Source organism: Mytilus edulis, chromosome 14, assembly GCF_963676685.1.
Source record: "Mytilus edulis chromosome 14, xbMytEdul2.2, whole genome shotgun sequence".
Taxonomy (NCBI): domain Eukaryota; kingdom Metazoa; phylum Mollusca; class Bivalvia; order Mytilida; family Mytilidae; genus Mytilus; species Mytilus edulis.
Genome location: NC_092357.1, coordinates 44,678,781 through 44,696,350, shown reverse-complemented (window position 1 = coordinate 44,696,350; position 17,570 = coordinate 44,678,781). Strand labels below are relative to the sequence as shown.

Below are 17,570 nucleotides of genomic sequence, written 5' to 3'. Positions count from 1 at the left end.
AGAAGAGTGACGCGTCCACCATGCACTTGTACTGCACTATTATTAAAATAGTAGGATAGAATGATATACAAATGCATGAACTTATTTATTCATGAAACTGTAATATACAAGTATTAAAGTAATATATAACACTGAATAACCACAATAAATCTATTTCTCGTATCAAACATTAACTGAAAGAACCAGCCAAGGAATTTGTTTTTGTCCCGGCCGATAAAGCTGCTAATAATATTGTTATTGTTTGACGTCAATTTTACATTGAGGTTCTAAAAAAGAAGTCAAAAATTCATCAACATTCCAACTGACTCCATTTTCAGAAAACGACATCTGTAATAAACATAAACTTTTAGCTACCGCTTTACAAGCAGAACCGAATACAATGAAGGTCCCAACTATTTATTGGCTTCCGAAGCTACACAAAACACCTAACAAATATAGATTTATTTTGTCTTCAAGCCATTGTTCCACTGCTAAATTGTATATTCTTCTACCAGTACACTTGGTACAATAAAAAAAACTGATAATAAATTGTTCAAATAAGGCCTTTAAAAATAGTGGAATTAATTACTTTTGAAGTGTTACAAATTCGCTGGAAGTACTTCATAAATTGCATTCTTATATTGGTTATTTTGAATCTGTTCAAAGTTTTGATTTTTCTACCCTGTATACCACATTGCCTCACATTCTCATTGAGAAAAATTCACACACCTAATCAAATGGTCATTTAAAAAGTCAGAATGTGAACATATATGTTTAAACTCTTTTAGGTATTTTTTTAGTAGCAATAAACGAAAGAACTACCGGTATGTCACTTGGACATGCTTTGATACGATATCTGCCCATGAATTTGATCCTAACCTTGAAGTAATTGCAACAGGATATTTTTCAGTTTATTCTTTAGCATTATACATGTACTTCAATTTTTACTCAGAAAAAGTCCAATAAAAAACGCAGAAATATCAATAAAAAAATATACAAAATTATAACTTTACCGCTTCTATTCAACAGAAAGTATGGATTCTTGATATTTTAGCCGTCTTTGGAATATAAAAAAAACTCATTAGTTGACCATTTATTAGATTTTTCCGCATGTCAAGGTAACGAACCTAAAATTGAATAAGACTAACTTAGCATATTTTCTTCGTTTTGTGGTGTAAAGTTTCTCTTAACAAGGTAGATGTTGAACAAATAAAATTTACAGAATATAAAAATATACCAAATATTCACATAAATTTTTAAAAATGTCACAAATATGCAATTTCTTTTAATGAAAAATGTGCCAAAAAAATAACCATAACACACTTTGGTTGTGTATACTTCGTGTGCACAGGATTATATAATATAGTCTAATAAGATCTGATAACCCCGAAAAAGTATCAAATTTTTTATGAATTTTAAGAAAATCAACCACAAACTGACAAAAAAGACTCATTTTTGTGGACTTTTCTCCCTTTCCAATGTTAATTTCCATAAGAAATTAAAAATGCTAAATTTGAGTTTTCCTCAGGTAAGATTTTAAGGGATTTTTTTTCTGTGTATATTTGGGGCTTAATGCTATAGATAAGAACTAAAACATTTTCTGTTGCGATTAGTTTCAAACTTAGTTGGACTAACATTATAGAAAATCACAAAAATGATCAGCAAGTCAAGACCTACTGATAAGTCAAATTTTGCTGACATATTTAAATAGACTGTGACTCTTTATAGGAGTTATTGTCCTTAAATGATGATTTTTTTAATTATCTTTTGTGTTTTGAGCAAAACTAAAGAAGATATAAGGAAACCAAATAACACAAGATCAGCAATACAAGATCAACAAAACAAATTCTGTTGTGAATTCTACTCGTACTTGTTCGGGTTTATAAATATTTTTTGATTTGAGCGTCACTGATGAGTCTTATGTAGACGAAACGCGCGTCTGGCGTACTAAATTATAATCCTGGTACCTTTGATAACTATTTACAATGTTGGAGAGTGTCCTTTGTTGAATATGCACATAGACGAAGGTGGTCACGAATCTAGTTTTTTCGTATACTTTTCCTTTGATAGATTTTTGGAACAGATGTGAATTACAGGGTCATTTGAACGGACGTTATTCGAGTTCGAACGTTTTATTACACTTTAATGACTTTCTTGCATTTACTTTCGGCATGTACATTTGAAAAAGAAGATGAAGTATGATTGACAACTCTCCACAATAGACAAAAATGACACAGACATTGACAACTATAGGTCACCCTACGGCCTTCAACAATGAGCAAAGCTCATACCGCATAGTCAGCTATACAAAGAATATATAAAGAACGTTTTGCGACAATCCCGACAAGGACCGGTAACTCTGAAATTGTTTTTGCGGGAAAATATGAATGCCTACTCATATCCAAGCTTTTAGAAAAATCGATTTTCACAGAAGAGTGTCAACCATGCACTTGCACTGCACTATTATTAGAATAGTAGAATAGAATGATATACGAATGAATGAAAATTATATATACGTGTAACTGTTATATCAATACAATATTTAACAACAAACCAGTTTATACTGATGTGTATCACTACGATATAATAGCTATTACGGTGAGGTTTAATCTCTTAATTTATTCATCATCCACGCACGAACTTGTCTCAGTGAATAAACCATCTCCGTACATTAACCTAAGTTTCAGGTATAACGATATGATTTTTTTTTCTGTGAGAAGTGCTGTTGATCACCCACAAGAACTTGCTGTAATCCGATGTTTAACAAATGAAAAACTTTGAAGATGTTCGTTGCTTTGATTTTTAGTAAATCAGCATAAACTATTTTATATAACATTTACTGAAATCGCAATAACAATATTAAACGCAAATTTTGATAGTTATCAAGGAATCGCAAAAGTAAAAGCACGCATTAATTGCTGTATTCAAAACAAACAGTTGTTTTAGTAAACAAATTACATTAGTTTAGTTGTTTAAACGAGTTAGTTTAGTCGTTAAAACAGTTTAGCTTAGTTGTTAGATAAGTCGTTATAACAAGTAAGCTTAGTCGTTATAACGACTTACAAATAAAACTGCAATCAAATAAATACCAAAAACTGCTAATGTTTCGTAAAATTAACAATTCAGGGACAGCAATACAAAACGCGTTGTCTGATAAATTTCGAGCAGAAAGATCTTGACATGATGAACATTTTTATCCCTTGTCAGATTGGCTCTAAGTGCTTTACTTTTCTACCTCAGGCATAGATTACCTTAGCTGTATTTGGCAAAACTTTTAGGAATTTTGGTTCTCAATGCTCTTCAACTTCGTACTTTATTTGGCATTTTTAACTTTTTCACTGATGAGTCTTTTGTAGACGAAACGCGCGTCTGGCGTATATACTAAATTTAGTCCTGGTATCTATGATGAGTTTATTTATTTTTAGAGATATAAGCCAACAATCTACATTTTACCCCATGTTCTATTTTTAGACTGACGGCCATCTTGATTATCGGGCTGGTTCATCGGATACTTTTTTTTTAAATTAGAAACTCTAAGGATGATTTCGGCTGTATTTGCTTTAATTTTTCCAGTAGTTTCAGAGAAAAAGATTTGTTTTAAAGTTAAAAACGACGACGGAAGCCAAGTGATGAGAAAGGCTCTCTCTCGGCCAGGTGAGCTAAAAAAGCAAAACGGACAAAAAGCAACGGATCACTTTCAGTATATTAGTTTATTCATGTCCTTTTATCGACTCATGTACCAACATGATATATTACTGAGGTTCTACGTGATGAACATTCTTTAAAGAATGGTGGCATTCAAAAAGATTGAATAATTAATGTTTTGCAAAGTATTCTTACTGTATATTCATATTACAATATATGTTATCTATTTATCTAGTTTCGGGCATTAACATGTTTAATGCAGCATTTCTTTCTTTAGACTATTTGAAGTTTTGGATCAATACTATTGTTACTTACTGTAAAGGAAGTCGACCAGGATTTCCTAAAATCATGATTGTCCTAACTCATAAAGATAAGGTGAAATCTGTAAGTATGAATTTGTCTGTCTTCTTATCCGTTGAAAGACACGTTGTGTATGTATGTTGTAGTGTAACTGTCTCCTTGACACCTGCCAAAGTCATTTATTCAGAGCAAAACTAATGTAACAATAATTTTGCCATTGATAATTAATACATTTATATATTCTTAGTTTTGTCCTTAATTAGAATTTACATTCAAAGAAATATATTTAAGTAAAACAATCAATTTACCAATATTGCGAAATACATATCTAACAAAGTATATCTCCATTACTAGTAATAAGATTATAATTGGTCGATATGATGACTGTAACCTGAAGATGAGACACTGTTTAACTGAATTCTGTAAATTGGGACTTTTGTTTTCATAAATCAAAACGGTTAAAATTATATAAAACAAGTAGTTCCCGTGTTTGTGTTATTTTCTACAAATCAATTGGCCAAACCATGTGATTTTATTGCAGGCTTTAAAAGTGTGTAACATACAAATATTTATCAATTATGGACTAATGACGAGGTCAATACGTTATGTATGAATCTGTTCAGATTATATTGTCCCATGACGGAGTCTGAGTGTCAATTTAATCTAACAGGTCCATACATACTGTATTGACTTAATGAAAGTCCTTAATTTATATATTACATAAGTAAATAATGTATGAGAAAAAATTTATTCAATGTTCTTTCTGCATATTTTTTAAATTTATTTTGCAAGAATTTTACATGGTATTAAAATATTTTAAATTAACAAGATAATTCGACGTTCATTGAAACACGAGATCGTAATATCCAATGAAAACTAGAGAATGCTAAACCATGTGTAATATGCGAGGATCAATTTATAGCCATGATTGACGTCTAAATTTATCAGTCAACATGTTAAAGAGAATGCAACTGATGACCAAATGTTTTGCAGAGGCAATCATTTGGTTTTGTTTTATTCCATGTTATTTCTAAATGCACATAAAGAAAGTTTAAGATCGTATTTTTGTTTAAAGGGTGAAGTTGAATCAAGACGGCAACAAATATTCCATGATATTGAGAACATGTTTTCTGGGAGTCCATTGCTTTCCCATTTAGTCATCAAAGACCAAATTTTTGTAAATGCAAAAGATAAACAAGACCCCGAAATGTCAGTGATAAAAAAGAACATAATCGAACAAGCCATGATGCAACCGACTTGGGGCCAAAAGCTTCCTAAATGCTTCATTCCTCTTGAACTAGAATTTGATTCACTTCTACAGCGCAACATTCCTTTGATAACCATGGAGCATATGGAAACAATAAACAGAGTCCATCCTGTTCGGTCATTGACAGAAGATGAATTGCAGGTATTTCTAAAGTTTCAGCATGCTGTTGGACGAATCTTATACTTTGAGGAAGCCCATTTAAATCAACACATTATTCTTGCACCTACACATCTGATTGATGCCTTCAAATCAATTGTTACTGATAGGAGTTTCTGTAAAGGGGACAGATTGAGAGAAGAGTCTTGGGATTTGATGAGTCAGAAAGGCGTTATCGGTAAGAAGTCTATAGACGACATCTGGAAGAGGAATAAATACAGGAAGTTTCAAGAACATAAGGAATACTTGCTAGGAGTAATGACACATCTTGATATCCTAGTTGAACCAAAACGGTATGACACATCGCACAAACGTATACCAGCCGAGTTTTACTACGTTGCCAGCATGGTTAGAACGAAGAATACAACTGGTTATCTTGAGTCGCCAACTTTTGCACAGAGAAATATAGCTATAGCATTTAGTTTATCTCCGTCAATGATACCTCCAGCTTTATCATTTCGATTTGTCAGCTATTGCTTGAGTCTATTTGCAATTAAAAAGTACGGGCAAGACAACGATATGCTGTTTCATAGGTCAGCAGTTTTTACAATCACTTCCTCTTTAGATATGTGTGTCAGTTGTGATGATGACGTCATTGTTGTCCGCCTTGTTAACTCAACAGATAGAGCACTTATAATGAGAGATCTACCATCTAGTATCAGGGAATGTTTGGCTGGTGCTCTCGAGAAAATTAGTCAGCTTTACGTCAAAACAAGCAGCACAGGACCACTTACCGATAAAGCGTCCTTCAACCTGAGTTTGTGTTGTAGTTCACCGGTTGATCCTTGTCTGCTTCCCATGTTTAAACTTCAAGAACAAGATGGAACATGGATATGTCCAAAGCATGGAATTGAGCACACCAAAGACGTTCTTTCTTCTTGGTCTTTACAAAAGGTAATACCATTTATGCACAAGAATGAAATTAGGTTGAATGAAAGAACGTTAATATATGTATATGCCCCAATTAAGGGCATTATGTTTTCTGGTCTGTACGTCCGTTCGTCTGTTCGTTCTTCTGTTCGTCCGTTCATCCGTCCCGCTTCAGATCAAATATTTGGGTCGAGGTAATTTTTGATGAAGTTGAAATCCAATCAACTTGAAACTTAGTATACATGTTCCTCATGATATGATCTTTCTTATTTTTATGCAAAATTATAGATTTAACACATTTTCACGGTCCACTGAATATAGCAAATGATAATGAGGATGGGGCATCCGTGTACTAGGTACACATTCTTGCTATTCGTATATTTCATGGCGCATTTCTCGGATTAAGCTGTTTGCTACAGTTGTGAGACTCGTACAAATGGACGAAAATACAAACGTAATAAACGTCTATGACAAGATATCTATTTCTGAATAATTATGTTTTCAGTGATTGATGAAAATTCAACATTCAAGATAAATCTACCTGATTTTGATTTTAACTTTGTCATTTTACGTTATCAGAGAAATTATTAATGCATCCTTAAAAATAGTATGTAACTTGGAATATAAAATAATCAATTTAAAATGAAAAACTTATTTCACTGTTCTTTGTTGCTGTTTTATAACCGTGGTATCACCGACCCAGTAGTCAATACATCTCCGCTGACATTTAATATCATTGATACAATTTCCCTGTTGATAGAATGTCACACGTTTTCATAACCTTAAATATTTCCTTCCAACATGCATAAATATTACACACAGATTTGTCACATTTCATATTATGGTTTCTCGTGTGGTAAATGTGTTGTGCGTTGAATTTAACATTATCGACCCAACTGTCCCATAGTATCTTCTATCCTATTTTACTTTTATTAATATATGATTGAAATATTGATGGAGTAAAATGATGAATACGAACCTTTTTAAGAGCAAATGTTCTACATATCTCATTGATAATTGACATATGATGCGTCCGTTTGGTATATTAGAAAATTTTATTTTCATTTGTAACAACGAATACGTTTCAGAAATTAAAGGAAAATAGTGTGTTTTGAGACCCAATCTGATTTAGTCTGAAATTACAATGTACCTATATATGTTCGTTAATACAAGAGGTCAAGTGTACTTGTTGATATACACCATTATGCGGACGTATTTTCCTTCTGAAAGTCTGTTTATATCATGATTTCGTACGAGTCAATATTCAATGCCATTTATGAACTTTCCAACGTGTTCATCTGTTGAGTTTTATGTTTACTATAAACCGATAAAAAATTCAAATATGTTTCCAGGCAACATATACAAATTTCGATATGACTTGCAAACATTTAAATAGCAATATATTTCTTATTTTGAATTTACTTTATAATAATGATTTTATATATATTTCCAGGAAGAAATTCAGTGTGGAGTGGCATGCCCAGGTAATGAATAGATTTTCATTGTTTTCCTATAACCCGATAACCGTACTGATTAAAAAGTGGGTTTTTTTTGTATTTCAATTTTTTGTTTTTGTTTTTGTCTTTTTTTTTCTAGTTTAATGTTTTTAATATTGTTCGCTGGCGTTTTGCACTTCCTTAGTTCTGATTCATATTTGACTCATGCTAATTTAATCTTTAATTTAAGAATTGTGTTTAAAATAAACTGTATTAAAATTGGGGGTCTATATCGTATTTTTGTATAATTTTTCAGTTTTTTAGTATGATATTACGAAATCGTTTCGAAATTATGGTATTTAGTACATTATTCCTGATTAAAATTTGACTATTACAGTAAATGCGTTCATTAAATACTTCGAAGCGGTAGAAAATTTCCAAATTTTGAAAAAAAAACAAAGCCGAACGATTTTTCTTTGTCAAAGCATAAAACTGTCATCGGTTGTGATTTCATTACACGTGTTTTTGATAGTACTCAAAGAACTTTTGTGTTTAATTGATTTTAAACAATTTGTCACAAACAATTCATGTAGTTTTAATTCAAACCTTGGAATACTTTTGGAATTTTTCTTGTAAAAATCGGAAGGTATATATTCTATCTTAACCGTTTGAAAGCCAAAAAAAATAGCAAATATACACACAATTGCTTGCAGTGAGATATCTTGGTCTTGTAGGGTTGCAAAATTGTATGATTTAGATATAAACAGATATAATGATTGACTATATTCAGATTGTGCCAATAATAACGCTATGTCTTGTTGGTGGGTTAAACTATCCGGCAAAAAAAATCACTTAGAAATGATACCCAGCTGTAAGAAAAATGTCGGCTATGATGTTTTGATATAAAAACCTTGATATCGTACAAGTAATTTTCAATATAGGATTTTTTTGTTTTCAAAGATCATTATTATTTACATTTGTAGCAACCGATACTGATTTCTTGATGCAGTTTCCAACTGATATTCATCTACGTCGGTTGTCAATGCAGTACAGCGTTAACGAAACCAAAGAGTTAGCTATTCATCTAGGAATGCAGTATAACACTTGGGATAGGCTGTATACGACATTTAAGGTAGAACCAGAACGGTTGAATTTTGAAACACTTCGAAGATGTCTTGATGGTTTTGACATAACATTCGATGACATTAAAAAAGCTATTGAAAATGGTAACATACAGAACCCACACACTCTCTGCAAGGTTAGTTCAATTGATGTTGTAAACATTCGTCCTAGAGTAGAAAACTTTCAAGCTTATTTTACCATATCCGCGTGCAACTTTTTCTTTAAAAAAAAAAGTACGTTATAATTTTTCAACGGTTTATACATAATTTTACTTTCTATTGTTAAAGGGGCACTAGCTACGAGATATATAAAAAATCTAAAGAATGATTTGTTTTTATTCAATGAATAATGAAAGTAAAATATTTCGCTTTTAACAGCCAAAATTGTTCAATTTTGTCAAATTAAGCTAAATAAGTTATAGTTTTTTACGAAGCAAGTCGGTATATTGGATTTAATCTGCACGGCTTGGGTGACCCTGATTAACCCGAACGACGTAGGAGTTCGGGTTAAAGGGTCGCACGAGCGTGCAGATTAAATCCAATATACCGATTTGATTGGCCAATAACTGTTTTAAAGACCAAACAGCCTATTCATTTCTATCAGTGATTTTTCCTTAAAATTTTGTGTGAAGGTGTTGCATGATTTGAGGAACAAAATATGTTGAAAAAAATTGGGGGTCACCGACTTAGTTTTGTCACTATAGCAACCTCAGATTCGTGTTTTCCCGAATATTAACATAATATTTGCTTGTTATCTAAACTCTCAAAAAATGCTTTATATCAAACCTACAAGCATAATTCTTGTTTCACGTTAAACAGTAGATTTGTATCTTTCAAATACAGGTTCAAGAGTTTAAGGCTCATATTGATTTGATCTTTAAAAATATGATTTATTTCATTCCCGCCAAAAATTAAACGTAAAACGGAAAAAGGTTTCCAGTATTAAAAAATATCTACCAGTGATTTCTACATAAAATTCAAAGAAGGAAAGTGCCATATGTACTCTTCAAAATAAAGCAAAAAAAAGTGTATGTCACCGACCTTTCAAAACAGTTATGAGTAATTATTATGTTTTTTTCTCGTTCTTTTTGAAGAAAAGAGTTGTCTTTTTTAGAACATTGCATCTGACGTCATAGTACAAACTTTCCTTGCTGGCGCACTATTTGAAAAAAGAAATCGCAAATTGGACGTTTGAAACCCATATTTAAATTTCCAAGAATAACAACTATATTCATCTACTTTATTATCCGGTAATACTAGAGATTAAGCATGTATCAGTTTCAGATCTTTATGATGTTGTTGCTGCACAATATAAACCTTCAGAAACACCATCCGCCGGAATGGAAAATTGTTTGAAATAACCTTTCACGCCGCTTTTGTATTGAAAGCCTGTTTTTGTCCTCTGTCCCACATAAGCAAAATTATTGAAAATAAAAATAGAAATCAAAGATGGCACTGGTTAACTTACAGAGTATTTGAATATACCAGACTAGATGTGCTTGTTTCTTTTTCGCGTCAATTTCAGAAGTTTGCCGTAACGAACTCATTCGGTACTGTTGAAAGACGGACATACAAAAGCATGGACGGAGTTCTTTATACCATTATTTTTCCCGACTAAGACGAACGTTTAGAAATTATTGCGTCGAGTTTGTGAATTCATTATTTCAGAATATTTAAGATATAAGGAAATTAAAATTAGTATAATATATGAATGAAATTTTTGATTCTTAAACGTTATACATCTATCTTAAAATACAATCCTTTTATTACTACCTAATGTGTTTTCAATAAACGAGACAGTAAATATAAATACAATAAGTTTTTGATTCAAAAATTAATTTAGAAAGAATTTTCCGTTCACTACAAAATAAGATTTCTCCAAAAGGATAAAATATAATAAATCTACATTTTGGAAATTAAAACAAAGAAAATGCTGTTACCGGCATTGAAAATCGAAATTTGTTTTCAATCTTTCCGGTCACAGTTGTAGCTAAATGAAAGGGAGCGATTTTATGTAAAATATTATTCTAGGAGCAATTGTTTTTGTCATAAGTTAAATTAACAACAATTTAGTTTTAAACACCGAAAATTTTGATTTTAATTCACATTCGCTGAGTATTAGTTTTATTAATATTTTTTGCCTTACAGCTAATTTCCTAATGCATGTAGGATAACACTTTGGTTGGCTTCCTTGCTTTGTTTGTATAAATGTTTACCCAAGCTCTGTAATAACGATTGACGTATGTAAACCTGTATATATGCTACTAAATTGAATTGGACGTTATCAAAATATAATTATACAAGATATACAAAAAAGCAAGCAGGCAAACCAAAGTGTTGATCTACATATATTAGGAAATTAGCTGTTAGCTTCAGTGAGATTATACAATATGTTTATCATTTCTCCTTAAGACAATTTGAAATGAAACAAATGACAAACAAAAATGATTATTTCTACTATAAGATTTTGTCAAATAAGCAGTATAAATAAATGTTAACTTCATTGCAAGATCGGACATTATTTTACGAGAATCATACAGACATCAGTTACATGCACATGTTGCCAGTATGTCAAAAATTATTATCGGCCTAACCTTGTGAATACTCAATTTTTATTTATTTTTTTAAATTGACACTAAAATTAGAAGGATCATTGCATAAGAAACATGTTTACTAAGTTTTAAGTTGATAGGACTTCAACTTCGTCAAAAACTACCTTGACCAAAAACTTTAACCTGAAGCGGGACAGACGGACGAACGAACGGACGCACAGACCAGAAAACATAATGCCCATAAATCGGGTGTAAATAAAACTTTCACCTAACCTGTACACAATCGGCGCAAACGAAAGACAAAATCTACGCAAGTGAAGAAGAAAAAAAAATGAAATGCAGAACGGCGCAAATGCAAAAGGTCGAGATCAAAATTTATATTTTGTTATTTTTATTAGAACGAAGGTTAAATATAGTGTAGTAATTTATGTGACAGTGTCCATTTGTGTTAAATTTCCACAGGATATTAAAGTAGCGTGACGCATAATAGTTCCTCTTTTCTTGGGAGACGTAGCGTACACCATGTTGGAATCCGAGAAAAACGCGAAATAGGACGTAATAATTTGACGTTTTTTCATTGCTAGAAACAACGTCATAGAGCTTTTATGTCACTACCAAGTTGCGTAAGCTGATGCGCATAAACAATAGGCTGTTTGGTCTTTAACACATGACGCCATCAATTTACGTGAACGTTTTAGAAATGTGGACGATATTCCGCAAACCACGGATCCTAGGAAAGTTTCTTGTAGGGTAATGAAAGGGGGAAATACGACTTTGGTAAGTTTTAGATTAATAACTTTTTTCTATTTAGACTTATTCTAAAATTGCGATTTAATGGTAGATTTTTTTATCGTTTTTATCTATTAAATTTATTTCAATTTTTTATTTAATTAGTTACAATGAAGACTTTGACAAATTGTGTACTTTTAAATCGGTGTATGAAAAAAAAATCACAACTTAAAGGGTTGTTGAGTTTAGATTAATTGTTTTTGAATTACTTTCCCTCAATGATATGCTTAGAAAAAATTGAACCGAGGAAGATGTTATTTAACCTAAAAAAAAATGTTAAACAAACAGAAAATACGTTTATCTTTCCACATGTTCCAATCTATTACTACCCCCAGCGACCTTTGCTGTGCATTATCCAGATTATAGCACAGTAAGAACAAAGAAATTTTACCCATGTCATGTGTTAATAGTGAATAGTTCGTCTTCATGAAATCCGTATTCATATGAACTTCATTTTAACCCCTAACTAAAGATGGACAACACATGTATTGTAAGTGTACTGGTTATTTAAAGGAAAGAATGCTAACATAAAAAGTGAAACATAGGTAAATCATTTGAAGACTGATTCGATCCACAAAAAATATTTCTTATACAGGTAAAAAGGATGAGAAACATATATTTTGAATTTATAAAATAAAATAAAACAGACCTATAAAAATTTAATTGCACGAGTTGGCTTAATCTATTTATATCTATAGTTATGTTTACATCGCTTATATGGTCATCTGAGGTCAATTCGATAGTTAATTAAATGGGGTCTAGACTAAATTACACACGAAACGAAATTACATATTATCGACTCTATGCTCTGTAAATTGTTTACTTTAGACTTTTGAAAGTTTGGATAAATGTTTTACATTGTTATAAATAACATATGTGAATTGGAGTCAAATCGGTGACCATGAATTTGACAGGTAGTGACCCTTTAAAGATTGAGGGCCAGAAATGCGCTTCGAATGAGAGAAAATTGTAAAGTGCTATTTTCATTTAATTTCAGTTGTTAATTTCTCTTACAAAATATAAAATTGAATGTTTTCTTTCACGCCAGTTTGTTCTTGGTAATTCAATTTTAGGTGGTGAGAGGACAGTTAATTGACTTCGGTAAGTTTAACATAAAACATAATAGACATATACTATACATCAATGAATTCTTTTTTTAATCTGTTAATATATACTTATAAATATAATTATTTTCTGTGACTGTATATTACATTAATTTGTAGGATCCTTTACTATAGATAATTTAGCTGATCTGTAACAATAACATTTTCATGCCTTATATATCATGTACTGTAGTACGCCGCTAGATTAAAACTGACGAGGAAAGGTAACACACGGCCAGCGAAAGCTCTTTTTTTGAGAGCCCAGGTGGTCGTGTGGTCTAGCGGGACGGCTGCAGTGCAGGCGATTTGGTGTCACGATATCACAGTAGCATGGGTTCGAATCCCGGCGAGGGAAGAACCAAAAATTTGCGAAACTTATATATACATAACTTTTGTCGTGAACAAATTTTATCATTATATCCTCAAATGATAACCTCTTCAATATTCTATTTCCTAATAACCAATTTTTTAATACATGTTGAAATTATTAGTGATGGTCGGTTGGAAATTTTCATTTCCACAAAGTGATGATTTAAGTTTCCTAGTAAGGAAAAATTCAAACCGCGTCTGCAAACGTAGTACATATCTTCTAGTTGATACGATATGTCAGAGCTTGCATTTCTGATTATGAGTTCATTGATAGAAGGTTACTGCATGCAAAAAAGCCTTTTGACCAAGAGTTTTAGTGCTGAAGTTAAAATCATCAGGTTGCAGTTCCGAGTTGGCTGACCCTTTAGTAGTAACTGTCTCAGAGATGACCCAGGTATGTTCCAATTGGAGTATCTTAAATCCGGTACTATTTTCCTGGAATGTTGACCAATCGATTTTTACATAACACCGAGTTTGAATTTACATCAACATCATGGCAGGTGCAACATGTTGAGCAGGAGCTGAAAACGCTTCCGGAGCACCTTGTTGTTTTTGGGATGTTCTTGTTGCTCAATCTTTACTTTCCTGTGTTGAGATTTGTGTAGTGTTTTTCATCGTTTAGTCGAATATCATTTTGAGGATGTTTATTTGTCCCTATGGCATCTTTTTTTTAATCTGTCATAATACACTTTTAACACAAGGCTTTTCTTTTGCCAAATGTATACTGGTTTTCTTCTGCAACAAACCATTATAAAATGACAGTTATTTATCGGAGTATTAACCAATTGTCAATGATAAATCGATATTGATACCAAATGTTGCGAAGCTTTAAAGATTAAATGTGATTAACATATTTGCAAAAATCAAATATTACGCACAGTACGCAAAGATAAGACTAGTTTCAGTATCCGCTAGTTATTCATTTTAAATAAAAATTGTTTATCCTTCTTACGAGGAAAACTCGAGAAATAGATCATTAATTACAAGATCAATGGCCGAATTTGCAAATACAATAGTTGATACAATTACACTTGATATCTATATACGAAGCGCATAATTTGAAAATAGAAATGGAATATCTTTTCCATTTGTTAGATCAGGAACCAGAAAAATGGGACCTAGTACCTTCAGATGAACATTTCGACAAACTGGCTACGCTAGTTGGAGACAACTCGTTAGCATTTCTTGTTGAGCTTGGAATGGAATTTGCAACATGGGAGCAGATCCGATTCAAACAAAATGGCAGAGATTTGGTAAAACTTAACCGAGATATTTTGCAAGAATGGAAGACTACTTTTTGTAGCATAAATACTATCAGACCATCACTTAGACACATCGGTCAAGCGTTCATTAACATTGGCAAATCAATCAAAAGCGTTGAAAACGTTTTGACAGACTTCTTTTGATTCTTAAAATTGTGTGTCATTTATTTTTACACAATAACAATCCTACAGTTTCAATAAACGATTACTACAAGCAATATGTTTGCCCTTTTTTATGTTAAAGCATACTAGTACATGTATATTAGATGTCTTTTATATCATATGCTTATTGTTAGTTAACACTTACTAATATAATAAACACATTATATACTTACGTTAATGGTGTATTCAACATTATGGATTCAAGTTATTGTATGTTGTCCTTTCTAGAGATGAGTTAGAACAGAATACTTCAAATATTTTATGCTAATTTGGATTAAAAAATCTCTCGGGTAACATGATAAGCAATACAAAGAGTTTGTAACGCTAACAACAATCTTCCCGATCCTTTTTGTAATAAATGATAAAATTAAAGCTGATTATCTTAATCATTCAAAATTGCTTTTTCAGTATGTGTTATTTTCCTATTATTTAACCTGTTAAATATATACAACTTTTGTTAATATAGTATTTATTGTGAATTGTGAATTGGTTTGATTGTTGCACGCCAAAAGTTGTGTTTGAAAGAGTTTAACTCAGTTTATATCCTGTGTGTACAGTGATATCTTGGTATAAATAAGAAATATAGAATGCTTTGTTTACAGATGTTTTGAGTCTTGCTTTTAAACAAATCATTAAAATGTATTATATTCATTTTTTTATATAAAGCTGGTGATATAATCAAATAAATTTCACAAGGTGTGGTAAAGCCAATATCGTTCATGATAATTGGTAGGCAATACAAGACTTTCTTTTTCCAAAAAGAAAGTTTATTGTGCTGAACTGGATTAGTACAATTCACAGTCAAACATCTCGATACTTTTTAAGTGTAATGCAGAAGACTTCTGATACTCCTTGAATGCAAACAACTTAACAAACAGCATTATACAGTAATGTTAGATTGCGATAGCTCAAACAAATGATGAATTGAAAACATCTTATTTCATTTCAAAATCTAGTTCAAATAAAGTTTTCATTTCCAAATTTCCTGATTTTAATATAGAGTTCTTAATACGTGTTAAAATTATTGCTTTTTTATTTTTTTATAAGATCATGGACACAAATTTACGACGATAAAGTTCACATTATGTTTGAACTTACTTTAATCAATAGCCATTATCATTTATAATTCAATATCGTTTGAACAATTCACTTACAAAAAATAAACGTATCCTTCTGTCAGCACAACGAGAAGTTTCTTTTAATCATATGAAAAATATATCATTAAAAAACTTAATTTGACATGTTTGAAAGGCGATTGATTTAAGACAGCAAAGGTATTTCCAAAGTTGTGGTCTAATTTGAATACTTGAACACTTGAATATATTCACGATATTCAGATTGATTGGTGCTAATTGGCTGCAACGTTGCAGTCGTGATTAACTACTGTAAATAGAAATTCGATTTTGTGCATTGCATTTATATCTTTTCAGAAATAAAATAGGTGTTAATATTTTTGGTAATTTGATTGTTTTTCTTCAAAATATCAGCTGTTTTTTTAGTGTTTGCTGATGATTTTTGTCATGTTTATTGTTAACAATATCAATTATATATTTTTGATTGTATGTGTAATACCACCACTGAGTTTCCGCTACTAGTCTTTGTAAAATTTGAACTTTTTAAAAAATTGTGCAGAATTTATCTTTGCTTCAAATAAAGACTTGGCATTAGTACAGTTGTAAACTGTCCAGTATTATAGACAAAATTTCACATAACATTTCATTGCATATCAGAAAATAACCATTACTCGTAATTACCCAATCAAACATTCACCCCTTTTTCGCTGTGATTAAGCTCTAGGAACAATGTAACCTCAAGTTTCCAAACTATTTTATAGAAACACCAAATAACAAATCATCGGTGCTTTGAAACATTAAAGATATATGGTTATGACCCCGCAATATGTTACTGCATTAAAATGTAGAATAAATTTCCTTCAACTGTCAAATTCAAGGGAATATTTTTACGACCGTTTGTTGTATTCAACCGGATGTGACGTACTATGATTTGGTGGTATTACACCCGTATGAATGGTATTATATATATGCAGATTTTATACATCATATGTTTATGATATTATTGAGGTGGTGGGTATACTTAATATTTCACATTACAACTTATATCTTAGTCATTTGGTATGCTATATATTCGGATTTTTTTTTATTACATATTGTTCTAGTTTTTAGAGGTCAAAGATATGGTTTGCTAATTTCTTACAATATAATTATATACAATTAGGATTCAATTACTTAATGTAGCAGTGTATCATTCATGTATGTATTATAAATATCAAGTACAAAAAGATCGGCGTCAAATGTCGAATATTTGATTGCAACACACCTAATTGGTTTTTTGTTTAATTTTAAGTATACATTATAGAATCAACGATATATCACTGACTTTTCTTTTCTCATGAAAATTGAAAGGTTTTTAGGAATTAAAAGTAATGGTGTTGGCCTTAAATATATTATTCAGTGGTCAGTGATTCCAAGTCCATCTTTATCAAAAGCAACTGATTTCAGGACTCGGGACACTAAGAATTCTTTCAATTGTATATCTTTC

General features: G+C 31.3%; 2 protein-coding genes across 2 annotated transcripts in view; both read left to right on the top strand.

The window, feature by feature from the left end:
• LOC139503271 (uncharacterized) overlaps positions 1-14,993 on the top strand; it is a 35,204-nt gene extending 20,211 nt beyond the window's left edge. Inside the window, exons 7-12 of the mRNA XM_071293031.1 lie at positions 3,902-4,008; positions 5,000-6,241; positions 7,671-7,701; positions 8,637-8,911; positions 13,189-13,216; positions 14,683-14,993. Of these exons, the coding sequence (XP_071149132.1) occupies positions 3,902-4,008; positions 5,000-6,241; positions 7,671-7,701; positions 8,637-8,911; positions 13,189-13,216; positions 14,683-14,993 (1,994 nt within the window). The remainder of the gene's footprint in view (positions 1-3,901; positions 4,009-4,999; positions 6,242-7,670; positions 7,702-8,636; positions 8,912-13,188; positions 13,217-14,682) is intronic.
• LOC139502640 (epidermal growth factor receptor-like) overlaps positions 1-17,570 on the top strand; it is a 346,005-nt gene that overhangs the window by 118,563 nt on the left and 209,872 nt on the right. The gene's annotated exons all lie outside the window — the stretch shown is intronic.